Below are 25352 nucleotides of genomic sequence, written 5' to 3' on the forward strand. Positions count from 1 at the left end.
CAGTGCTTGAGAAGAAAATAAACCAGATCTGGAGAAAAGTTAATGCCTGGAGGTGCTATCCTTGCAGAATTTTATCATGAAGATGCAGTGGTGTGATCTCAAACTCTCAGGCATCTGCCCCCAAGGGGCCTGCTGGGACAACAGCTGGTTTCTGCTGTGCTCAGTGCAGGGCACTTGTGTTGCTAGGTGAGAGATGTTAGCTAGGACAACAGAAGAGGGTTTTAGAGGTTGTTCAGGCTTGATGATTAAGAGATGGGGTAAAACAATGAAAGAATGTCTAACTCAGGAGTTGTGTGTGTGTGTGTGTGTGTGTGTTGCTATGTGTACTATAACCCTCCCTTTGTCTCCCTATCAAGCATTCAGTAAAATCCATATTACTGCCTTGGTTTTCAAGTTGGATTTTCCCCCTTTTGATTTAATTTTGCTTTTGAATTCTGCAAATCATTTACAGGATTCCCAAGTCAAAACCATATAAAAGGTACATTCATAGAAGGCTTGTTTTCATCCCGTCCCCTCCTCCTTGTTCCCTCCCAGTACCACCCGAGGCCCCACAAATCACAACATACCAAAAATGTTTTCCTCCATCAGTCAGGATCCAGGGCTTGGCTCTGGTACAGGAGAATCCATAACCCTACACATCAGCTCTGGTAATAACACTGCTCAGACCCGGAGAAGCACTTCACATCTCCTGATCCATGTTCTGGAAATATGAAGTGACTGTGTCCAAATCCCACAAAGATCTGTGGTTTGTGCAGGGGAGGATTTGAGCCATTGAAGCACTTAGGGAAGAAAAGAAATACATTAATTAACTAGTCAAATCCTCTTGCTTTTTTGCCTCTTCCAATTTGTGGTTCCAGAAGTACTCAGAAATTAATGTTGTATTTGCAGTATTGGCTGAGGAACATTTGTAATATTAATTCATATTTTTAAAAATGTGTCTATATGTGCATCTAGATGAAATGTGTGTGTGTATTTAATTGGTTTTAGTCCTGTTTTGACTTAAGGGAAGAACTGAAAAAAAGCAACTTACAATTTTAGGCATTGATTTAAAGATCGTTGAGGCCAAGTTCATGGTAATGGGACTGACATGGTTAGTAAAAATAAAGGTGAACAAAATCAAGTTTTTAACTAAAAATCCAAAAGCATGTTTGTGCCACGTGCCCCGGGTGGCATACTTGAACTTGTTACTAGATCTGACCTCAACTGTGCTGAGGGTGATGGCATTTTTTGGAACAAGAAAAGGATTATATGCAATATTTGCTGGGTATGCCCCAAGATGCTTCATCTTGGGGAAACACACATCACATTTGACTTTACAACCACTCTTGGACACATGATGAGAAGGCTGGCTAAATGCTGTTAAAACAAGTAAATTTAATTTGAACATGATACTAAAAGAAATTGGAGTTAAGCAAAACAACAGAAGATTTTCAAATAAAGAATAAATCATGGTCTCAAGTGGGAAATGGAATTACTCTTAAATTTGTACTGCCCACAGACACTTGAGATGAACTATGGCTTAATACTAGTAATACTAGTATTCAAGAATTGTTTATAGGGGACTCAAAGGTATTGTGTCCCACCTCAAGCTGGATGTGTGAAGCTGAAGAGGCTGCCAAGAGGATCTCTGTCACAGTAGGTGACATAAGGAAGAGGTCCCTCTTACCCTTATCTTTCATTCTAGTGTGGAGCGTGTATGATCAGATGGATAGGCTTATTGAAAGTTAAAGGAAGGCCACACCCCAGGGGCAGCAGCAGCCTCTCCAGAAGGGACTGGATGTTCCCAACCTCAGTCACCCAAGAGAGAGGACAGACCTGAGAGGGGAATTGAGACCCTTGAAAGTGGGACCTTTGGCTCTGTCCCTCTGGGCTTGAATTCCAATGGATCTAAACAGATTGGTGGATCATCCCTGCTCAAAACTATTTATACACACCCTGCTGTGCTAGATAATTTACCAAGGTTTACAAATCCTCTGTAATCTGGCTTTATCCCTCGCTAAACTCATTCCTCCCTTGCAGGATACTAACCAACGCTAGCTATCTCCCACACAGAGCAGGCTGCCACACCCCATTTTCCTAGTTACCCACCATTATCCCTCACAGTGAAGCTAAGTGTCAGGTCTTCCGGGAAGCCTCCTTTGGCTACCTCAGGCTGATTTAAGTAACTGTTTCACCTGCATGTTTGCACCCTAGTACTTGGTACATTGTATTCTAACTCTGTACTTGACTGTCCCTCTCACTTGAGTACAAGCTTTTCAAATACGTGGACCTTGTCTTAGTTATCATCTCAACCCCCGCCCCTAGCTTACTACATGACACACAATATCCTAGTTCAGTTATGAGACAGAGAAGGGAGCCACCACAATGCCACTTTCCTTCAAAGCAAACCCTCTCTGTCCACATGTCACCTCTACTTGTACTGCAGTGCTGTCATCACTCAGGATGAACTGAAATGAAGCCCCAAGTCTGGCTTAAACTGATAACCCTGCTTCTCAGTTCCCACATCCTCCCACCTGTTCCATAAGATCAGAGAACAATTCAAACTAGGGGCACCAGGGGGCGCTCACAGGCAAAGAAGAAGTAGAGAAACCCTCATAAACCTCAATCCCAATTTCACCACATTTTGCCATTGCTCAAGAACCTGCAGTGGCTCCCCATTGCCTACTCTATCTGAAGATCCAAGTTCCTCTCCCATGACCTAATTCCATCTCATTTGCCCAAGATCTCACATGGATGTAACCTCTACCTCGTGGAATTTCTACTTAGCCTTGTAACACTTTATTTAGTATCAGCTGTTTGCAGAAGGGCAGTGCCAACACATGGTAGCAGTGGCTAAAGCTCTCAAGACACTCCAAATAAACATAGAATGAAAGTGAAAGCAGTGGGCTTGCTATGCTAATAGCAATCATGTCACCCAGCCTCCCCCTCAGCCCGATCTTCTAGCCAGATGGCTACACTGAGACTCTTTCTATACAGAAAAAGCAGTTGTCACTGTGTGTGCCCTTTCCTGCAGTCTCATTGTTTGTGCCACTTGCCCTGCCTGGAATGGTCCATCCTCACTCTTCCCCTATCTAACCTGACTTTTCATTGAAACCCTCACACTTCCAGAAAGGCTTTCCTGCCTAGTGCAGGCTAGTGTAGTTCCCATAGATGCTCCATCTTCTGAATCCCTGTTGCATTTCCTGTTTATATCACATAATTCGGTGGTATTCAATCCACTGCTATCACTTCTAGGATGTGAAATTAATTCAGCTGTAAGTTTTGGAGTTAGATCAACCTTGGTTCAAATTTTAGTATCTTGGGGTGATCAAAAAGTTCTAGAACTAGACAGTGGTGATGGCTGGATAAAACTGTAACAGTATTTAATGCCACTGAAAACTATATACTCAAAATGGTTAAAAGGGTGAGTTTTATGTTATGTGTATTTTACCACAGTAAAAATAAATGTAGCTCCATTACTCACAGGCTGTGTGACTTTAGGTTATGTAACATTCTGTGCTTCAGTTTCCTCATTTTTTGTTGTTGTTGCAAAGATCAGGATAAACATTAGTGATGAAAATGACCCTAAGTGATGGGCTGAGTTGTAAAGCACTGTGCAAATATTAAATATCATGCTTCTTCGCTCATTCTGAGCACTGCCATGTCCCCTCTGAACAGTCAGTCACTGGTTTGGCCACTTGCCCAAGATTAGCTAATTAAGTGGCAGGGCTGTCTCAGAGCCACCAATTCCTTCATGGAGTTTACAGCTGAGTGTTTGAGATCAAAGTTGAACCAGCACTTTCCAGTGTGACTGGGACACAATGGGGAAGGCAGCAGGGAGAGCACAGCCCCAGTCTGACCTAGTCTGGGGCTTTTCTCTGATTCCAAACCATGTGTTCTCTCTCCTTTTTTTCAAGTTTTCTTGAAGCCCCGGCCCTGGGGATTGGGTCAGGGAGGCGGGGCTCAGGATCCCAGCTAGCCTCCCCTCCTCGCTCCCACCTGTCTACCCCTCGAAGATCAGTGTGGGGACTAACTGGGGATCACAGGTCCGCCACGGTGCATTGGAACCAGGCTCCCCTCCTGTGTTGTTCAAAGCTGTGTGTGGAAGGAAAAACGAAATGAAAGGCCAAAATGGCCTTCAGGGAGGAGAGGAATCCCTTCAGAGACGCAGTGGAGCCTCGGGTCCCTAGGCTTTCCATAGACGCCTCCCTTTCTGGTAGACTAGCTGGCCTTCCCTCAGGGACGGCTCAAAGTCACATTCAAACAGCTCTCTGGGGACATTCCTCCTCCCGGATGGTGGTATTTTGGGGAGCGGATGTGAACTTCCCTGAGGAGGAGAGGTGTAGGCTCCCAGCATCCTGCCCTGGGCCTTCCCCCAGCCCCCACTTGCTCCACACTCCAAACTGAGGGCGGGAGGAGGAAGTGGGCAGAGGTTAAATAGCCCCTCAGAGACCAGAGAGCAGAGACCCAGTATTGGGAGCTAGAGGTCCCATTACTCCAGCTGACAGAAGTGGGTCCAGCGAGGTTAAAGAGCGACCCGGAACCCCCATCCTTGTCCTGATGCTGAAATCCTGCCTGGAGGCTCCTACTCTCTCCTGGATCAGAGGTCACTGCGCACCCAGGAGGCAGTCCCCATGCGGCCTGGCGCTCTCCCCAACACCGTTCCCCACCCCCACCCACAACTCTGCGCCCCACTCCCCCACCCCCACCTTCCCAGAGCGAAGACTGAATCACCTCTACCAGCCCGCGCTGGGAAAGGCCTGGAGACCGGATTCGGGGCTTCCGGAGAGCCCCAGGGTCCCCTGCCTAAGCCCCTCCCTGGCCCCGCAGTCGCTTGAGCATTTATGGTAATATTTGGGTTGGTGCGAGCGCGGCCGAATGCCCCGCCTCCCCGCGGTCTCTGCGGGGCAAGAGGAGGGGAGCAGCGGCTCCTGGGACGTCACCACGGGATCCCCTGGGCCCAGACCCTGGGTGGTGGAGGGCTGCCTAGGTGGAGAGGCCCCTGGGGTCGGAGCAGACAGGACAGACAGTCTCGGGTCTAAGTGATGGCCCCACAAGGCTGGGGATTAGGATGGGAGGGTTGTGAGCCCCCTCCATGTACCCCACCCACTGCCCCTCCCTCTAGCTTAAGGGTCCCTAGTACCCAAGAAGAATCCCTACATAGCCACATCCTCTTTCTCCTTCTCTCCCTCCACTGCCTGCTAGTGAAGGGGCTGAGAGGAGAGGCCAGCAGCTCCCCGGGGAGTCGCTGGAATGCTGGGAGCCTGGGAACAGACCCTGCAGTCCCTGGGAAAGCCAGGAGGCGGGAATCCCACCCGCAGCCCCCTCCCCAGGATGAGCCGGCCACCGGATGCTAGAGACCTCAGTTCCCCAACAGGGGGCTTTATGAGAGTGGAAAACCCCCTGTCCAAGCTCCAGCCTGGCTCGACCCCAGAGTTCAGTAGGCCAGCTGTGACGAAGACGCCCCCTCCCCCACTCTCCTCTCCCCTGCCTGCTGCGACATAATCCTCGCCATTGTGCCACTGCCTCCCATCCCCCTCCCCTTCTCTGGACCCCTGTACAATGGGTCCTTTGCCTCCTCCAGCACTCAGGGTGGAGATGAACTCACTCACGGCTTTTCCAAGTTTAAAAATAGCCCCTCCCATCAGTCTCAAGTCACCCTCTTCCATGGAGTTCCTGGGGCACACCTCAGTCCTGGCTGCACCTCCTTCTTCCTGCTCTGGGTCAGGTGTGAAGGACCTGGGTGAGGCTGCGTCCGGCCAGGATAGGGGTTGCTTCCCCCAATTCAACATCTTCCCCAGCATCTTCCACCCAGCCCCCCACTATCCGGTTTCCTGGCCGATGGATGATGATGGCCTCAGCAGAAACTGCCCCCTACCCTCCTCCTACCCTGCTTTTCACTCTCTCAGCAGTCTCCTCCCAACATACACCCCCACTCTTGGACAATTCTCCTACCTCCCCTCCAAAGACTCAGATACTATTTTTCGGCCAGGCCAGGGGGTTCCCCAGCCTCCGTCATTGCCAAGATTTCTCAGCCACCCCCTCCACCTGCAGCTCCTTTTCCCTGCAGCTGCAAACGTCTTTATCAACTTCCTTCCTCCACCCAGCCCGCCCTTCTCACATCCTCCAGATTGAGGCCCCTCCACCAGAGGGGTGGCTGGGAAGCCACTGTACTCACTAGAGAGAGAGAGAGAGAGGACTCCTAGGTTTGAGTCTCACCCCAGCAAGCCCCAGCAGGCAGGCCCATTCTTGTCTTTTTGCCTCCAACTTCACTGTGGTGGGACCCCACTCTTCTCCACTTCGTATAGTGAAATGAAAGCCCCACTCAGCCTGGAGTCCCTGGAGCTGAGGGACCCAGACCACGGCCACCACCTCATCCAGCCTCAGTTCCTCTACCCATGGTCAGACCTATGCCAGGGCATTCCACACAGGGTCCTCTCATATCTCAGTAGCCTGGATCTGCCACGGGGGTAGAGGAAGGCAGCCTTCCTACCTTTTCCTTCTGGAGAGAAATGAGGCAAGGAATTAGGACTCTGGCCCGGGGCCTCTCCTGATCTTGGCCAGCATCTGGGCAAGGCTACCTGTGACCCAGTCTAGGTCCAAGAGTCTCTGCTAGTGGAAGTCCCATCGTGGCCTCCTCGATCTCCCTCCCACTGAGTCTCCATCCTCTGCTGGATGTTCTTCTCCTGACTCCTTTCTTTCCTGCAACTACTGAATGAAGCTCTTCTGACACCCTCCACCTTCTGCTCCTTCATCCTGTGCTGCCTGCACTCACCTTTCTTCTGTCTCCAGGCCCCTCTGAATCCTTTCTAAGGTTCTGACCTCTTTTGGGTTTGGAATCCCAAAGTGCCACCCTCAAGGCCATCCCAGAGTTGTCTGCCCCCTGACCTCTAGTGCTCATCCCCTGGCAGCCCAGATCACCCCAGCCTACTGGCTTCCTTAAAGGACAGTCTTTGTGCTCACTTGGTAGGGAAATGCAGGGAAGGGATGTCACCCTGGGCTCTAACCTCATTTCCCCTTCACTGCAGAGGCAGCTCCCCCACCCGCACCTGGCTTCACTCTCCTCAGGGCGGAAGAATTCCGAACTGATTGTCCTTGGTGGTTAGCTGGCTTTGTTTTCAGGCCGGAGAGAGGAGAATGATTAGTTAATGGTGTTAAGTGAAGGGAGGGGGGTGGGGGCGGGGAAGCGAAGCGCCATGCCCAGCTCTGGGCTTGCCAGGGCAAACAGCCTCCTTTAGCCATTCCCACTCCTGCCCCTGCAGACAAACTCATCTACTCCACTCTGGGACCTAGGCCAGTCCATACATTCACTTTGGGGGATGGGGAGGCACCGTCCTTCTCTTGCTCTCTCTCTCCAGGCTCCAGGTCCCCTGGCCTGGCCGGCTTGCCATGGCCTCTGGCTGGACACTAATGGAGACGGAGGAGAGGGTTAGCAAGGTTCTGAAAGATGAGGCTGCTGTGGTTCGAGAGTCATCTCTGCGTCATCAAAACGCCATCCCAGAGCATCCTCTCAAGTCACCTGCCCATCTCTGGCATTTGCTGCCTCACTCTGCTCCTCCCCCAACCAGCAGCAAGGCTGTCCTGCCAGGCGGCAGGATTCTACCCCAAATCCAGGCGCCTATTTGACCCTCCCTGGGGAAGGAGTCCCAGCAGATATGGACCCTTTCCCAGGGCCAGGGCGCTGGGAGTCTCTTAGAGGCCAGAGTCCATCTCATGCCCTAGAGCCAGAAGAGGCCAGAGACCCAAGGTTTGGGAAGAAGGGGGAGCAGGCTTCCCCTCACCTTGTCTGATTCCTCCTCCAAACCCCCACCCCTAGCTGCTGAGCCTCCAGCAAAAGGGGAGCTTGGGGGACAGAGTGGTGGAGGGGGGCGGAGCCCTGCTGCAGGGGGTCCTTTCAACCTTCAGGACTGGTAACAGGTATTGGGGTCAGGCTGGAGACCTTGCAACCATTAACTCTTTCTTCTCCCTCTTTTCTTCATTCAGGTGAAGGGAAAGTGAGTCCCAAGCTAGGCTCGACGAGTGAAGAGGGCGGAAGCAGAAAGTGAATTCAGCCCCTTCTTCCTTCCTCCAGTGAAAGACGGGCTTTCAGGAGTTGGGGTTGAAGGGACAGCCCATATAGCACCAACTCCACTCCCCAATACAGATACCTCTGGGTATGTGGGCCCCCGCCCAGGGTTCTTGCCTCAAAGCTGCCAGGACTGCGAGGCTTGGGGGCAGTGCCAGGCCGGCGGCAGCCGCAGTGGTGCAATCGTTCTGGGAAGCCTGATTTCTCTGTGGCAGGGGTCCGGCGGGGTGGAGGAGGCGGCGAGAGGAGCCTGAATGGGAGGCAGGCCCCCATCCGGGACACCAAGCACCTGGTCAGCAGCTCCCCCGCCAGGAGGACGCCCAGGGCTACGCGGGCTGGCAGGGGCTGCGGCGGGGGTGAGCGCGGCGGGGTCTGACCCGGCGGGCCTCCGGGCATCCGGGCCAGCTTCTGGCTGACGCCTCGGCCGGGCAGTCCGGCCGGGAGACACCTGTCACCACCCCCTCTCCGTTCCTCAGCTGGGGGCTGGAAGGAGGGCCCCGGCCTCCCCCCGCGCGGCGCTGCAAGGCGCAGCTCCGGGCGCAGCGGCGCCGGGCCCGCCCCCTAGGGCTGCGGCGCGCGGGGCGGGGGGTGGGCTGCGCGGGGCGTGGCGGGCCGCCCCGGCGCTCTGGGCCCCCTCCCCCGCCCCCCTGACGTCAGCCCCCGAAGGCCGAGTGCTTCCTCACTTGGCTCTCGCCCTCCGGCCCAGAAGCATGGAGTTGTCCGGGCTCATCTGCGCCTTCCTTCTCGCCGTCTGCTGCTGGTGTCGCCGCGCCGCGGGTGAGTGAGTTCGCTGGGGGGCCCGCGCCCAGAATGGCCGGGTCCGGGGGTCTTCGGCGGAGCGTGCCCGGGAGCAGAGCCGGCGGCGCTCCCGGGGCCGGGGCTTTGTGCTGCGGCGTGCGCCCATCCTCTCCGGGTCCCCGGCGCCCGGCGCCTTGGGCGCGTGCAACTCTTCTTTGCAGCCAGTTTGCAGCCTCTGTACCAGACCATCCCGGGAGCTGGACTGAGGAGGCCGGGAGGAGGCTGCTGCCCGGAGGGGAAGGGGTGGGGTCAAGCCTCTTGGGCCGCTGGGGAGAGCTTTTCCTCAGGTGCTTTTTCTGGGGGCCCTCTGTTGGAGCCGTGGCGGGAGGCGCAGCTAGAGCGCATCCCCAGATCCTGAATTCTGCGCCCGCCTGTTGCTGGAAAAGGCAGCTTTCTTAGCGAGAGGGGGTGGGCCGACCCCTCCCTCTCCCGCCTGGGCTTCTAGCCAGGCTGGAGGTGAGCGAGGAGGGAGGAACGGCGGCTCCCGCCCCAGCAGGGCGTTGGCAGGGGCTGGAGGGCCGTGTGGGTCGCCTAGCGCCTACCCGGGTGACGGGATCACAGGTGGCAGGGACGAGGGATCGAGGATTCCCAGAGTGCAAGCGCCTTAGACTTGTTACACCTCCCAGAATGGGACCACATTCAGGTGGGAAATGCGCCCTTACACCTCGGAGTTCTCTGCAACTGCCTAGGAGCCGGGTGCTCCCAGGTTCACGCTGCCCTTGTATGGCCCGCAGCGATGTCGCGTGTTTCTCTTGGCTACCTTTCCCGGGTGCCAGCCACTGTCTGGCTGAGGGAGGGGAGGTCTAGGCAATACCCAGCTCGGTGGCCTCGTGCCCAGTGCCGACGGTGTCCCTGGGGTACTCCCGGCTGCTGCCTTCCAAGCCTTTCAGGGGAAAGGGCTAATTCCGGCTCCACAGTTGCAGAAGGTCCAGCCCAACCCCGCCCTGCTCCTCCAACTCTGGGGAAACCGAGTCAGGGATCTGCGGCTTCTGCTCCTGGTTGACCACTCCATCTGCCCTCCCTGCCTGGGACCCAGCCCAGGGCAACCACCCAGGCATCCCAGGGTCCGGCCAGATGGTGTGGAGTGACATCACCTCCTCATGGGGCGGGTGGCACGCTGGCACCACTGACGTCACTCCTGCCCACTGCCTGGCCTTTGACCTGACCCCTGCCCTGACCTGGGGGGAGATCTTGGCCCCTCCATGACTTGGACCCCTCCATACTCACAAAACTCCCAAGATGGGGTCCCCTGAATATGTGGGGTGTTCACAGAGGTGCTGCTTAGGTAGTATGAGATAGGGGCTCCTGGCTTGGGTTGGCCCACAGGGTCTTATGGTGGGTTTCAGGAGGGGACTTTTAAGGGGCAAAGGTTTGGGTGGTGATGCCTTCCCCTGGGTGTGGGGACAAAAAGGACTTGTGTGCCCTGGCCTGGCACATGCCTTGCATTCCCACACTCTGAGCTCACCCAGAGAGGAGGGGGCCTGGAAGGAAAGGGGCCTTCCTCTTGGCCCAGAGCCTGGGTGGCCCCTCTGCCAGCCTCATCTGGAGGTTCCTGGTGCTCCGGGTCTCTGCTCCAATGACCAGAAATGACCATCCTCAACTCCTTTGAACTGGAGAGGGCTGGCCCGGGGTTGGGGTAGAGAGTGGTTGAGGGCCCTTCAGACCCTCTAAGTGGCAGAAAGAACAGCTGCAGGGAGTAGGTGTGAGGAGAGGGCACGGAGAGCAGCTGGAGCTGACACAGCTGCCGGGGTGCTCCCACCTCAACCTCCCCACCCAGGTGTGCCTGGAGAGGCAGAGCAGCCAGAGCCTGAGCTGGTGGAGGTGGAAGTTGGTGGCACGGCCCTTCTGAAGTGTGGTCCCTCCCATTCGCAGGGCAACTTCAGCCATGTGGACTGGTTTTCTGTGAGTGCTCGGGCCCTGGAGAGGGCAGCAGGGGCTGGAGGCTCTGCTCAACATGTAGCCCGAGGACCCTCATCTCCTCCCTCCCGCCCCCCCCCCAATAGGTCCACAAGGAGAAGCCAACACTCATCTTCCGCGTGCGGCAGGGCCAGGGCCATAGTGAATCTGGGGAGTACCAGCATCGGCTCAGCCTCCAGGACAAGGGGACTACCCTGGCCCTGACACACATCACCCCCCACGATGAGCGCATCTTCCTGTGCCAGGGCAGGCGCCCTGGGTCCCAGAAGCATCGCATCCAGCTCCGGGTCTACAGTGAGTGCCCTATCCGTGCCTGGTGGGCAGTGTGGGCGTGGGGAGTGGTGGTCCCATGCCCCTTCCCATTTCTTTCCCCTGTAGAAGCTCCGGAGGAGCCAAGTATCCAGGTCAATGCCCTGGGCATTTCAGTGAACAGTAAGGAGCCTGAGGAGGTAAGATTTGCTGGGGTGGCCAGGGGGTAGGCAGGAGCTAAGGCAGGTCTTGAAAGGGTCTCAGAACCAAGGAGACTCACTTCCTTTCCCCCATTAGGTTGCTACCTGTGTGGGGAGGAATGGATACCCCCTTCCTCAAGTCATCTGGTACAAGAACGGCCGGCCCCTGAAGGAGGAGAAGAACCGTAAGCAGTCCCATCTCAGCCCTTTAAGAGCCATGCTTATGGCACCACCCAGGGACCACCTTGCATTTTATTTTACTTTTTTTGTTGTTTTTTGAGTACACGAGTGATCCTTGAAAATGTACTCAGAAGAATTTAAGGTGTACAAGAAAATCTAGAAGGAAAATTTCCTTCCTGCCCCAGACCCCCTGCCAGAGGGATCTCCACTATCAGTTTGTATCTTCTTTCAAGTCTACTTCTAGGTACTTACTCACACATGTAAATGTATCTAGGGTTATACAGGCTTTGTTTTTTATTACCTAAATCAGTGGTTCTCAACCAGGGTGATTTGGCTCCCCTCTGGGGCATTTGACAATGTCTGGAAATATTTTTGGTTGTCATGAACGGAGAGGTTCGTGCAGCTGGTGGGTAGAGGCCAGGGGTGCAGCTAAACATCCTGCAGCACACAGCCCCCAAACAGAGCATATCTGGCCCCAAATGTCAGTGGTGCCGAGGTCAGGAAACCCTGATCCAAATGGCATCATATGCTATAAGTTGTTACACATTTTTGTTTCACTTTTTTAAAATGTTTTGCCTTTATTTACTTATTTAATTTTTTTTTTAATGGAGGGACTGGGGATTTTACCCAGGACCTCGTGCATGCTAAGCACACGCCCTACCACTGAGCTATACCCTCCCCTCGTTTTCCTTTTGACAATGAGTCTTGGAAATCTTTCCAGGTCACTTCCTTTAGATCTACCTGATTGTTTGCCTACTGCCCAGTATTCTATACGATGTATATAATACAGCTTAGCTAACCACTCATTCCCGTTAGTAGGCGTCCAGAGTGTTTTCTCATTTCCTTTTTTTAAAATAACTGCAGAATTATTTGCACACATCCTTGTACATGTGCTCATGTGTGTTTGTCTAGGGTACAAACGAGCAGTAAAACTGCTGGGTTGAAGGGTGGCAGCTTGCATTTGTACCTGGCACTCTACAGGGTCTCCCTTGACATTCCCTGAGACCCAGGAGACCATAGGGTAGGGTTGGAGGCAGGGCTGGGACCGAGCCCTTCTCCCCTTCCTCTCTGCCCAGGGATCCACATCCAGTCGTCCCAGATTGTGGAGTCGAGTGGTCTGTACACTTTGCAGAGCGTTCTGAAGGCACAGCTGGCTAAGGAAGACAAAGATGCCCAGTTTTATTGCGAGCTCAGCTACAGGCTGCCCAGTGGGAACCACATGAAGGAATCTAGGGAGGTCACTGTCCCTGTTTTCTGTGAGTACCAACCCATCACATTGGGGCTGGGCCTGGCAGAAGGTCCTGCTGGTTCCTCCCTGCCCAGCGCAGGGATAGCTCTTGGGCTGAGAGCTGCACCCTTTGCCTGTGCAGACCCGGCAGAGAGAGTGTGGTTGGAAGTGGAGCCTGAGGGGATGCTGAAGGAAGGGGACCGCGTGGAAATCAGGTGTTTGGCTGATGGTAATCCACCTCCCCACTTCAGCATCAGCAAGCAGGTGTGGAGGGCTCCATGCTGGGTGTGGGTGGGGTTGCGGGAGTGGCTGGAGGTCTCCTCTGATCACCACCCCTTCATCCTCTCCCAGAACCTCAGTACCAGGGAGATGGAGGAAGAGCCGACTGATGACAACGGGGTCCTGGTCTTGGAGCCTGCCCAGAGGGAGCACAGCGGGCTGTACCAGTGTCAGGGCCTCGACTTGGAAACCACAGCATCACTGCTGAGTGACCAACAGGAGCTGCTGGTGAACTGTGAGGGGCTGGGGGCCCAGGACCGGGGGACCAGGCTGGGGCAAGAGGGAATGTGCTCTGCCCTGCCCTGCCCTGCCCGACACTATTGCTGCGTCCCCAGATGTGTCTGATGTCCGGGTGAGCCCCGCAGCCCCTGAGAGCCAGGAGGGCAGCAGCCTCACCCTGACCTGTGAGGCAGAGAGTAACGAGGCCCTTGAGTTCCAGTGGCTGAGAGAAAAGGTACCTAGGTGGGCCCACGGCTGGGGCTGGGGGCTGAGAGGTGGGTGGGGCTGGGTGGGAGTGACCTCTGACCTGTCTTTCATCCCAGACAGGCAAGGTGCTAGAACAGGGACCTGTGCTCCGATTACATGATCTGAAACGAGAGGCCGGGGGTAGCTACCGCTGCGTGGCATCTGTGCCCAGTGTACCTGGCCTGAACCGCACCCGGCTGGTCAACGTGGCCATTTTTGGTGAGGCCCTGGGAAGAGATCAGGGACCCCTTGAGGCCACCTTGAGTTGGGTGGTTTCAAGCCCTTTGGGGAGCTGTCCTGGGCTGCTCTGATGGGCAGGGGGTGCGGGCTGGTAGGGTTTGCTGCCTCATCCTTACCCCACCCTCGCAGGGTCCCCGTGGATGGCAGTAAGGGAGAGAAAAATGTGGGTGAAGGAGAACTCATTGTTGAACCTGTCCTGTGAAGCATCAGGGCATCCTCGGCCCAGCATCGCCTGGAGCATTGAGGGCACGGTGAGCAGGCACATCTCAGCCTCCTGGGCTCCCGTCTGTCCCTGCGCGGGCTCTACTGCCACTACCGCCCATCCTCCCGCTCCCTGAGCTGCGTGCGTCTCCTTCCTTGTAGGCAAGTGAGCAAGACCAAGATCCCCAGAGTGTCCTGAGCACCCTGAATGTCCTTGTGACCCCAGAGTTGCTGGAGACCGGTGCTGAGTGCGTGGCCTCCAACTCCCTGGGCAGAAACACCACGATCATTATCCTGGAGCTGGGTAAGGGCCCGGTCCTGCAGAGTAGGGCGGGGCCAGCCCAGGAAGGGCATTTTCCTGTCCCAGCCCCCAATCCATTTAACTCCTCTCACCCCAGACTCCAACAGAACCGCTAGCCTCAGCACCTCCACTGTCAGTCCTCATGCCAGAGCCAACAGCACCTCCACAGGTAAGCTGGGCTGACCCAGGAACAGGGCTGTGCCAGGGCATCCTCATTTTCTGCCCTGATCCGCCTCGGGGAGCCCTGACCCCAGGAAAGGTGAGCAGCTGACCCATCTCCTGTCAGCCCTGGGCTGTGTGGGCCAGTGGTGGTGATGTGGCAGCCCGGGGCAGGGAGTGACTAGAGGTGTCTTTGTGGGACAGAGAAAAAGCTGCCAGAGCCGGAAAGCAAAGGTGTGGTCATTGTGGCTGTGACCGTGTGCGTCCTGGTCCTGGCTGTGCTGGGCGCTGTCCTCTATTTCTTCTACAAGAAGGGCAAGCTGCCGTGTGGACGGTCAGGCAAACAGGAGATGTAAGCACAGTACCTGGACCCTGCTCCCCACCCCATTGCGTGCTACCAGCTTGCTTTCTCCTCGGGCGCGGTCCCCTGCAGGCCCCTGTGCCCACTCACCTGTTAGGAGCAGGAGTGGGACATGGAGTGGGACATGGAGCACTCCCTGCTTTACTGCCACCACCCAGCTTCCAGCCACCACACCTCCTCCCTTCCGTTCCCTGCTGCCCTTCCTGGAACTGGCCCCAGAGCACCTAAGAGCCCATCACCCAGTCTGACGTCCCTCCCAATGGCCCCCCTTCCCTTGCCCCCAAGTTGCCAACCTCTTGCCTCCCTCCCTCCTCCCAGCACGCTGCCCCCGTCTCGTAAGAGCGAATTTGTAGTTGAAGTTAAGTCAGATAAGCTCCCAGAAGAGATGGGCCTCCTTCAGGGCAGCAACGGTGACAAGAGGGCTCCAGGAGACCAGGTAGGAGGCAGTTCCTGTGGCCAGAGCCTGACACATCTTCAGGGATTGGGAGCAACAGGGGCTGATGGTTGCTGAACACTAACTCTGTCCTTCATCCTTCCCTGTTGGAGATTGGGAGTAGGCCCCATCTTGCCTTCCTAACACTACTCACAGATGGTAGGGCCAGGCAAGTGGCTGAGGGACCCAGAGAGAGGGGGGCTGCCAGGACTGAGAGCAAAACCCTGTCCCGTCACTATCACCATCTCCTGAACAGCGCTGGTGGCTCAAGTCACTAGGTGGTCCGATTTGGGGGCCTTGTCTCTTATACCCTTCCCTGCCACTCCCCTCTTTGCTTCTTCCCTCCAGGCTGCTGCACCTAGTTCATCAGCTGTGGCTTCAGTCCTTTTAGCGCTCACACTCTGAACCCCCGAACCCCGGGTCAGCATCTCTGAGTTCCCCCTCACTTCTTTTCACCCATCTTTAGGGAGAGAAATACATCGATCTGAGGCACTAGCCCACTGAATCACAGAGCTCCCGCCCCTGCCTGGAACATTACCTGCTCCCTGCTCACCCTTCTCCCCAGCACTCAGGATGGTCGCCAAAGCCTCTGAAATAGAACACAGAGAAGACCCCCCGCTCCGGCTCACCTCCAGACCCCGTTTCAGAGGGCACATAGGCTAGGACCAGAGCCATCCTGAGAACTCAGGACCTCACGTGGCCCTGGAGACCCCCCTCTTCAGGGACCAGTCCACCACTGTCTCAATTTGCTAATTGACGCTCATCCCAGGGAGGGGGGCCTCAGTCTCCCAGAAGTGCAGAGGAGAGTTTTTTGCAGAACATTTTTTCTTTACACATACTATGGATGTAAATACCTGTCTTCTACCAGCAGCCAGATTAGGTAGCCTATTTATCTTGAGCCAATTTCCCGCTCCAAGGCTGGCCTTCTAATTCAGTTGCAGCCCTGAAGTAAGGCTGCACTGAGCCCAGGCTCTTCTCTGTTGGTGAAGTATGTTGCTTACACTGGTTCTGGAGAGGCGCCCCCCAGCAATATCTGGAAGTAGCTGCCTGCCTGCCTCTAGAGCTCCTTTGGCGACACTCCTTTCTCTGTGCAGAAGCCAGGACCTGGTGTCATCCTTTAAAAAACATGATGGGTGTATCTCACTGTCCCTGCAGTGAGGAAGCTGGGAGCCATCTTCCAGAGTTAAAAGCCATTGAACCTGAGCCCCACCATTCATTTGGCTCCCCTGCCCTCTCAAGGAATCAATTAAGACTGAACACTGGGGGCAGCGGGTGGAGATGAGGTCCAGACTGTCCTTTATGAGGATTAAGGCTATAGAGTTATATTAGCATCAGACTTCTACAAGCTGAGCTAATGGGCCTAGACCTTAGCAGAAGGGCCCGATGGAAGAATGGTACTTGGGCATGAGAAACGGGCCTGACTAGAGCTTTGGGGCATCTATGTGTCTGCGCGCACACGTGTGTGTGTATATATCGTTTTGTTAGGTTGTAAATTTGCAAATTGTTTCTCTTTTATATATATGTGTGTGTATATATATGCAAAATAAAGCTTAATTGTCCCAGGAATCTTAACACTGCTTTTTATTCATCATGGGTACCACAGCAGCCTGGGGCCTTCGGAATTGGACCCATACCAAAAGGAACACAAAACCCTTTGCAGTTGGGAGCAGGGATCAGGGGTTACCTCTGCTTCTGAGCAGATGGCTCAAGCTCTACCACAGGGGATAAATCACTCTACTTCCCTGCAGCAAAGCTGCCCTGCTCTAGGCAGCTTGCAGGGCCTGGTGGGCTGTTGGCAAGGAGCTGCTGCCCCTTTCCTGTCACTTACAAGGCCCTCAAGGTAGCAGAACAGACTTCTCGGGCTGACCGAGTAGGCCTAGGCATCTGGCCCTACAGCTCCCCAGTGGATCACTCTCCAACCCACGAATGAGCTCAAGAACTCAGGCAAGTCTGCTACAACAAAAGAAACTTTATTTAAAAATATTTTTTTACAGACATGGGTGCCTGAAAAAGCTCTTTAGTTAACTGTGTATGGAAATGAAAAAAATTAATAAATAACATTAGTATAACAGAACCTCTAAACATTAATACATTGCAAAACAAAATGGACTTTAAATGAAAATGAATCTTAAAGCTCTGCTATTCTCTGTAAGAATATTTACCTTCTGTTTTTCTTATTCTTTACAGGTGAGAATGATTAAATACTGCTAATATAATTTTTTTATATTAATGACATTTTTAAAATAGTCCACAAAAATCTAAGTTTTCATTCTGTTTATTTTTAACACTGATATACAAATTGGGACTCTTCATTCTGGAGAAAGCATCAAGATGTTCTCTCCAGCCCCACCCAGGCCAAGAATGTCAAAATCCTGAATAAGAAGGGCTTTGAAAAGAATTGTTTCTATCTCCCAATTCTTTATTGGTTAATGGCAGGGAACTGAGAAAAGGAAAAGGATTAAGTAAAATGTCATTATATAGAAAACTTTTTTTTTCTACAGTGGCCACAATACTGAGGACAGGCTTCTGTTCTGGTACGTGGTCCTTGCTGCCTTTCCCAGGGGAAACTGGCCCCTGCAGAGGGCTCTAGCTGCTTAATGCTCTACGTCTGAAGTTTTCCAATGAAAGGAAAGTCAAGTCTAAGGGAGAGGCAGGAGGTCTAGGCCAGTTCAGGATCCAGCAAAAAGACAAGACAAACAAATACACAAACACCCTCCCCTTCTCAGGAGAGTCCACACAACACTGTTCCATGCGGCTGGGTCATTAATAGGATCAGGAGGAGGCTGGGACACCTGACATGGTCCAGAGTATACTTGGAAACCAGGGAACATTCTGTCTCTTCTTGCTGAACACAGAACATCCAACCTAAGATCCTGACTGGAACCAACCAAATGACCCCAGGGTACAATACTGATTTCTTCCAACTAAGCGTCACAGCAGGGAGAAGGGCCCACTGACAGGCTGCACCTGGGTGCCACCTCCCCAGCCACACAGAGCACTTCCTTTCCCCTAGACTGTAGGGACTAGTGACACTCAAGGTAGAGGAGCTAAGACTCTGGTATTTCCATATTAAGTCCTAAAATGCAGCCTGGGATACAGTGCTGCCTTAGAAAGGCACAAAATGTTTGGCTCTTTTTTTTTTCAGTGTGCTAAAAATTGTTTTGTTTTGAATAAAGGAAAAAGATATATAAGGTTAAAAATCCCAAGTCACCACAGCAAGAAAGCAGATGGAGGAGGTACCTCATAGCTGCCATGCCCCTGCCACGTTTCAGCAAGAGGCCAAGGCCAAGACACTAAAACAACGCTGAGAAGGGTAGGTCAGGAGGCATCCACTCTCATGGGCATTGCGCCTGCAGGCTTACTCACCCAGATGGCAGAAGGAAGAAGCCAAGGAAGGGAAAACATGTGGTCTGCAGATTCATAAGCAGTTCTCTGCCTCTTCAGTCTCTGGACAGCCACAGCCTGGCTACCCTCTCCCATGACAGGGTCACAGGCCAGCAGGGAGGGGACTGACACAAAGGGTACATCAGCACGCATGGAGGCGCACTGGGCTGGGCACGCAGGACCGGGCCGGCCTAGGAGGCGCAGAGAGCCTGTACCAAGCGGCACTCCTCTGGCCTCCCAGTCTGGTTCAGGGGTAGCAGGACAACCTGTGACGGGCAACGTGGAAGGTTCCTCTCACATTCATTTCTGGGGCTGAAGCAAGAGCATGGGACCAGGCAATCAGAACTCTGCTGATTTGTTTGGCTGCCAATTCAGTAGGAGCTCTGAGACCAGCTTTCAGTCTTTGCTCTCTACAAAGCACAGGGAGTGGCCAGCCACATTTCTCTCAAGCACCGAACAAGAGAAGAGGCAGCAAGATCTCCAAACAGTTGTTAGTCTGTTAGTCAACAGCTGGCCCCTTGGCACCGTGCTTTCCAGCCAACTGCCAGTGAGCCTCCAGGCACGCCTTGCTCCCCGATCTCCCCATTTACTCCTGTGCTACTTTCTGGAACTGAGAAACACTGGTGTCCCCTTTGAAACCAACCCAGATCTCCTAGGACCCTGTAAGAGTGCATGGCACCGCTGTCTCTCTGCTCCTTCATTCTGGAGCCTTGAAGAGAATACCAAACAGAAAGACTGATTCTCCACCCTTCTTCACGGGCCTCCGTGTCTATCTTTGGATTGTTAGGTGACTTCTGTGTCTATCAAATGACTTCAGTAGTTTAAAAAAGTTATAAGGAATTATGAAATGCCTTAACAACACAGGACAGGCTCCAGGATGAGATAAATAAGACTAAAAGATTCAGGCAAGCAGGAGCACAGTTTTACAACACCCAAAAATAAAGGCGTGACTATAGGACTAGAAAGGAAGCAACTGGACAGGGCATCCTGTCTAAAGAGCTCAGTAAAAACTATTCTAACCTGGAATCTATACCTAATTCACATCCTGACAGCTGTCCCAACTTTATATGTTCTGGCAAAGTTGTCTTTGAGGTACCCGGAAGGCCTGCCTAAGACTCTTACCGCAAAGCCCCCCGTCACATGGGAAAGAGCAAATGAAAGGGTGAGGAGGAGGAAGTGGAGGAACACGGGCCACAGGCCCATAAAATGAATCTATTTTCGCACTAAAACCTGAAGAGGGCCCAGCAGTCCATGGCCAGGTGCTACAGTGGGATTTGTGATCTGCTCTCTAAACAGAATGAAAGAAGGCTAAAAACCTGAGATTGAATGAAGGCTAAGAAGTATCACCCAAGAAGAGACTAGGTCCAGAACAGGAGAGGGAGGTAAGAAATCTTGGATGCCAAGACTCATAAAGGGAAGAAAAATGGGAAATAAAGAAACAAAGATGGCAACCCAAAATAACTTAAACCTAAGCATCTCCTTATGTCCCAGATTGCCTTTCTACTCTCAAAATAGCAGTATGGTAAGTTTTACTACTAGAGTTTAACTCCTAGAGGGTGTGTGTCCCCTCCTCTCTGAGAACCCCCGCCCCCGCGTCCCACCTGGAGGAGCGTGCTCCTGAGTGGCGAGGCTGACGGGTCAGGAGCAAACACCTGGTTAGCGTGCTAGGCTGATCGTATTCTTTCTTGAGAATACAGACCAGGAGGCACTGGGAATCTGTTAAGATGGTGATCCCTACAGCTGAGAGGCCCTGAGGACCTGAGGACTGGGGTGCGTATTTGGGGGCCATGCACACTGATAAACAAACCAACAAGCAGGAGAAAGGACAAGGTGCAAAGTTTCTAAGCTCCACGCAAGAATCAACTGCACTTATCCTAGCTTCTAGGAAACACCCTGAATTCTTATGACTCCCTCCTTTCTTTGTTTGAATGCTTCTGTCTCTGGCATCCAAAGGATTCTTCAACAGGATGGTCAAAGATACAATCTTGACCTTCTTCCATTATGCACCCTCCTCCACGCACTAAGTGGCTACATGCATTTCTAAAGAGAGACTGCTAAGTAAGATCAGAGTAGTAGGAGTAATGCTTTACGCCAACTGAGAATACTTGAGATTGAATTTCTAAAGCCTGAAAGTCTAGGAAGATAACAATGTGTTGACTTTGATCCTAAGTTCTAGGGTCTCTAAGCTCTCTAAGTTCAGTACCCCTAGAGATACAGGCTGACACTTTAAAGAACTGACTGAGTTCATCTATTTTACTGCCTGGCTCCTGGGAGACCAAACAGCTGGTTGAAGGTCAGGACCCACAGACAGGAGCCCATCCCTCTCCCACACCTTCAGCCTTTCTAAGACATAGGATTAGTTGCAAAGGTTGCTGAAGGATTGGAAAACAAGTTCCAAACAGAATGCGAGATGGTAAAAGGTCCCAAAAAGGTGATAAGAAAACTTTCGAGGAAACGGGATTAGGGATACAAGCAGCTCAGTAAAAATATCAAGGAAGGCACTAGAGTGGAAAGGGGACTGGAGGCTGATGCTTTACTGAAACATTTAACTGTCCTACTGTATGACTCTGAGCCAACATACCAACCCACCAAACAGATTCTATGGAAACATAAAAATGGTGGGTATCCATGAGACTGACATGGCGGAATCTCTCAGACATTGTCAACGCTATGGGAAGACAACAGGGGTTAAAGGGAGCATCTTGAACTGGTATTTAACCAGGATAGCTCTATAAGGAAATGTATGTCCACATAAAAGGGCTGTGTATATAAACTGCACAATCATATTGGGAATGGCTATTTTAGGGCCAAATGCATGCACTAGACAGCCCAAGTACAACCCCTCAACGTCAGGAAGCCACCACGTGGGGGCAGGGGAGAACACAGAGCAGACACTTCCGGCTCCTGGAAATCACTCCTGAACATGCTGAATGACCACACGAACTGTCAGAGCCAGGCCAATGGTCAGAACCACCATTAGTTACTCCACGGGCAGTGGGCACTGCAGAGTCAGAAAGGCCAATGGCAAGAAGGGGGACTTACAGTTTGGGAAGAGGGCCTACAACCCTCTGCCTTTCATGACATGAGGTAGGAGAATATTCTGCATGAATGCAATTGGTGATCACACACAGAAAGGTCTAGATCTTATTAAAGGAAACATATAGCTGGTCCCTACTTTGCAAGCAAATATTCAAAAATTCACGTGTAACGCTGCTGATTAGACCATAACATTTATTTTACTTTTCTATGGAGAAAATAAATATTTTAAGTATGAACAATAGCATCCCCCAACTTTTTAAAAATCCACAAAAGAGCTAAATGATACTACAAGTACCATCCCACATCCTGGTCCTGGTGCTGAGAGTCTGTATCAGAAGAGAGAGAACAGAAGAACAGCAGAATGTGTGGAGTGGGGCTGGGGAGACAGAGCCAGTGGAAGGAGTGACCATCCACAGGTGTATGTCACTATTTATATACATACTAACAGATAAATGCTGAGGCAATCAACTGCCTGATCTATTATTTACCTAAAGGGAGGTATATCATTGAGCCCACAGGTTTTCTCCACCTTGAGCACCCTTGACTTTAAAGGAAGGAGTACAGCGGGGCGGCTGATGCATGATGGCAACGAGGCAGACTACACGTGAAGCACCCCGGGAAGCCGTGGGGAAGCAGGTGACCGGGCTGAGCAGAACAGCCTAGTGCATCTGAGAAAAAGGAAAACATCAAAGTGGTTTTTACCCTACCCACCTGATAGTCATTAACAGAGAAGGAACTGTTTGTAATCAAGAGGGGGAAGGGGATCGGTTTGCCAAATGGCGAAACTCAAGATAAAGCTCACTTGTGAAAGGGCAATTTTAAATTCAGAGCAAAGAATTAAAAACTGCCATACAAATGGAGGATGAAGAATGAATTATTGGTGCCTGAGTTAAAGGAAAATTTAAGAAATTAAAAGTTTTGGAAATATCCTCAACACCAGAGCCATGTAGAAACTTTCTAGAGGCTCACCTGGCAATTTCAGGCATGGATCCAGGCATAACCTCAGGGCACCCAAAGGGAAGACCCCTCACAGAATGGTCTAAGACCCTGATACATGGCCGACAAGCTAACTACCAAGCCAAGCAATGGTAAGCATGTTCAAAACAGGGATCTGGCCCTAGTTTTGGGGCTGACTCAAAGAGCCTTACAGATACTCAGGAAAAGAAAGGGTGAACTTGCTCTTAGCCCGTGTGAGTTAAAGACATAAGCTCCAAAGATGATTTTGGATGCACTTTGAAAAGGCAAAAGGTATGCAGAACCAGTGCTTTGTTCTCATGATAATTCTACGGCCAATGTCTACAGACAAGGAAAAATCCCAGTGTGGAGACGTCATTAAGCTGCTGCTACTGTTTCCAGTTCTTTGTCTAAGGCCTTCAACAGCTAAACAAAGTGCAAAACTGAGTGTCAACATAAATGAAACACTGTGCTGGCTTTGTGAAGGAGATGCTAGGTTACTGTTTTCTATTCACTGCCACTTTCCCTGTCCCCTCATCCCCGATTCAGGCCCCCTGCACCTGGTGGGGGCTGGGTCGTTTTCTGCCATACAGAGGAGACATGGTAACCATGGCGAGTCAGCAAGAAGTCCTGTACTGTCTTCTCTGGGAACATAAATGGCTCTGAGTCAAGAGGATAAAACCAAAGACCCAGGAGTAGCTGAAAGCCAAGAGAAGAGTTACAAAAAGTTCTAGATCCAGAGATGACAAGATGGGAAAGAAAACAGATGTAAGGGAGTCGTTTCTGTTTGCATCTCAAGACAAAAGCATGATTTAGACTGTGAGGACGGTAGATTTATCAAAGAGCAGGCTTGCTTCTGACAAAGAGGAAGGCTACACCCTGCTAGGGAAGTCAGTAAGAGGCTCTGGCCAGAGAACTAACTGAACTCAAGTGGTCCCTGGGCAGCATCTGCAGGAACTGACTGGCGGTGCCCCACACTGGACTCTGAGTCTTCTTTGCAAACCTGCAATGGCACAAGCTGCAGGGCTTTTCACATGCTGTCTGACACATAAAGTCATTCATTACACCCAGTGATGTCTAATTACCGTGGGGAGTGCAGTCATTAAAGAGCATATAGGACCTAAAGGGGAGAAGAAAATGCTACATTCCCAAAGCCACAGGCACAAGAGAAAAGCAAGTCGCCGGGCAGCACCAATGCAGGGTTGGTGCTAATTATCAGCAGAATGCTGTGCTACCACGGGTGGCATCCCCATTCCTTAAAGGGCAAAGAAAAAAATCATTTCTGAAAATACAACCTGGTTCATGTTCAAAGGGAGACACCCTTATAAGCTGAAATTAATTCACTGGAAAGAAAAACTGAACAGATAAATCCTTATTGTCTGTTTTGTGCATTTTATGTATAACAAGGTAAACGGCGTGTGAATGGAGCTTCGTAAAAGCTTCATGGTATTTGGGCCACAAAGTCATGCTGGAAACAAATGTTCCTCCCTTCCTGTTAAGTAGAAAAACTCCTGACCTACGTTAGAACACATACCTGCAACAAGGCAACTGACTCCCACAGACTATATCCTGGGGAGGGCACGGAATGTAACTGAAGGCCTCGATCTCAAATCAGTCATAATGTAATTAGGATAATTAAAACATCTTTTTAAAAACAGATTCAATCTTCCTATAGAAACAGTGCTTTGGAGTGACCAGTGTTAGCTGCTAGTATCACACACGACCATGATGACAGAGCAACAGTGCTTTCCCCCACCCATCTACCAGACAGACAGACCCCACCACACTCAGTAAAGAACATCCTATAAGCTGCCTGGCTTCAGTAAGGCTGGTCAGAGCAAGCCCACTGCCAACGACAGACACCAAGGAGGAGGAGGGAGGAGGAGATGGGGGAAGGGACAGAGGGAAGGTGTTCTAAAAATACAAGACTTAAGCTATGCGCATGATAATCCAAGCCAAAGGGAGTGTTGGAGTTGTAGTACACACTGGGGTTGGATATAAAACCAAGTCCGTAAGATTCCTTCCTAAACCTCTTGTGCTAATTCCCTCCCTGGGATTAACACACACAGCAGGTTCATCTTATGATCACAGGACACACACAACGACAGAAAGACAGACAGACAAGACACACACAACCACATCCTTAACCCAGGAAAGTCGTAAGTCCTCAGTTAGGATTTACAGCACAGTACTTCTCTACTGCTTTCTGGACTGTTCCCCCAGGGAGGCTACCATTTAATAAAAATCCACACTCTCTCTAAGTGGGGACTGAAGGACACCGTCAAATGCACTCTCAAAACAAATAAAATAATAGAACATCCTAGCTGTTCTGTTCTCATTCCACTGCTTTGAAATTTTGGAACCACAGATGTGATATCCCACAGACCGGGCAAGACTGCACTGTGAAGTCTCCAAAGGAACCTCTCTGCCCTTTTAGGAGCTCAGGGCTCCTCGGTCCTCTAAGCTGCGGCAGGGAAGGGTGTGCTAGGTGGCTACGTGGGCAGGAGAAGAAATGGAAACAAATTCCCGGAGGATATTTTTGGCCATTTCGATGTTGTTGTGGGCAATGACCAGGGCTTTCTGAATGTCCTGGTAGGAGTATCCCTGACTCAGAAGGCTCTCGATCTCACTGGAGAGCTGCGGGGAGGCGGCGGCGCTGCTCTGCTGACAGCTACTTGCTTTTCGTTCAGAGTTGATTCTCCGAGGGAACGGTTTGGGAGGCCTCTCAGGAACTTGGGAACCCTCAGTGAAGTCTAGAAGAAATAGGAAAGAAAATGCTTGCAAATCCGGCAAGAGGAAATCCTCGTCTAGTAACGACAGGCTAATACCAACATATTATTGACCTGCTGTCAATCGATACATGTGCTCTTCAGCTCCAAGGCTGGGTTTTATAGGTTCAACGGTTTTAGTCTACAGCCTC

At 52.0% G+C, this 25352-nt stretch overlaps 2 protein-coding genes and 1 long non-coding RNA gene across 5 annotated transcripts in view; 1 reads left to right on the forward strand and 2 right to left on the reverse strand.

Annotated features, from left to right (window-relative positions):
* Window positions 1–386: 386 nt before the first annotated feature.
* LOC116661183 lies at window positions 387–8262 on the reverse strand. Its single transcript, XR_004316979.1, has 2 exons — window positions 8127–8262; window positions 387–779 (listed from the first exon to the last, which is right to left on the reverse strand). It is a non-coding gene; the product is annotated as an uncharacterized LOC116661183 (long non-coding RNA).
* Window positions 8263–8289: 27 nt separating this feature from the next.
* Window positions 8290–16627, forward strand: MCAM (melanoma cell adhesion molecule). Of its 3 annotated transcripts, XM_032472592.1 has the most exons (17): window positions 8290–8336; window positions 8751–8821; window positions 10620–10744; window positions 10846–11053; window positions 11138–11208; window positions 11306–11393; window positions 12465–12644; window positions 12759–12880; window positions 12968–13130; window positions 13231–13349; window positions 13438–13579; window positions 13730–13851; window positions 13964–14105; window positions 14200–14271; window positions 14466–14613; window positions 14941–15058; window positions 15404–15475. In XM_032472592.1, exons 2-17 carry the CDS (start codon window positions 8755–8757, stop codon window positions 15458–15460), a joined length of 1944 nt encoding a protein of 647 aa, XP_032328483.1. In that variant the 5' UTR covers window positions 8290–8336; window positions 8751–8754; the 3' UTR covers window positions 15461–15475. The 3 variants fall into 3 exon arrangements, with proteins under 3 accessions (XP_032328483.1, XP_032328484.1, XP_032328485.1); XM_032472593.1 differs by lacking the exons at window positions 8290–8336; window positions 15404–15475 and adding an exon at window positions 15522–16627 and having other exon boundaries at window positions 8670–8821; XM_032472594.1 differs by lacking the exons at window positions 8290–8336; window positions 14941–15058; window positions 15404–15475 and adding an exon at window positions 15522–16627 and having other exon boundaries at window positions 8670–8821.
* Window positions 16628–17004: 377 nt separating this feature from the next.
* Window positions 17005–25352, reverse strand: part of CBL (Cbl proto-oncogene) — a 75272-nt gene continuing 66924 nt past the window's right edge. Inside the window, exon 17 of the mRNA XM_032472591.1 lies at window positions 17005–25185. Within this exon, the coding sequence (XP_032328482.1) occupies window positions 24917–25185 (269 nt within the window). The 3' untranslated portion in view covers window positions 17005–24916. The remainder of the gene's footprint in view (window positions 25186–25352) is intronic.

Source organism: Camelus ferus, chromosome 33 (assembly GCF_009834535.1).
Source record: "Camelus ferus isolate YT-003-E chromosome 33, BCGSAC_Cfer_1.0, whole genome shotgun sequence".
NCBI classification, from domain to species: domain Eukaryota; kingdom Metazoa; phylum Chordata; class Mammalia; order Artiodactyla; family Camelidae; genus Camelus; species Camelus ferus.

What these genes read in the sequence shown, in the direction of transcription:
- MCAM (XM_032472592.1), top strand. Translation starts at nt 8,755, where the DNA reads ATGGAGTTGTCCGGGCTCATCTGCGCCTTCCTTCTCGCCGTCTGCTGC. An exon ending in GCCATGTGGACTGGTTTTCT is followed by an intron (nt 10,745 to 10,845) that starts GTGAGTGCTCGG and finishes CCCCCCCAATAG; the next exon opens with GTCCACAAGGAGAAGCCAAC. An exon ending in GATCATTATCCTGGAGCTGG is followed by an intron (nt 14,106 to 14,199) that starts GTAAGGGCCCGG and finishes CTCTCACCCCAG; the next exon opens with ACTCCAACAGAACCGCTAGC.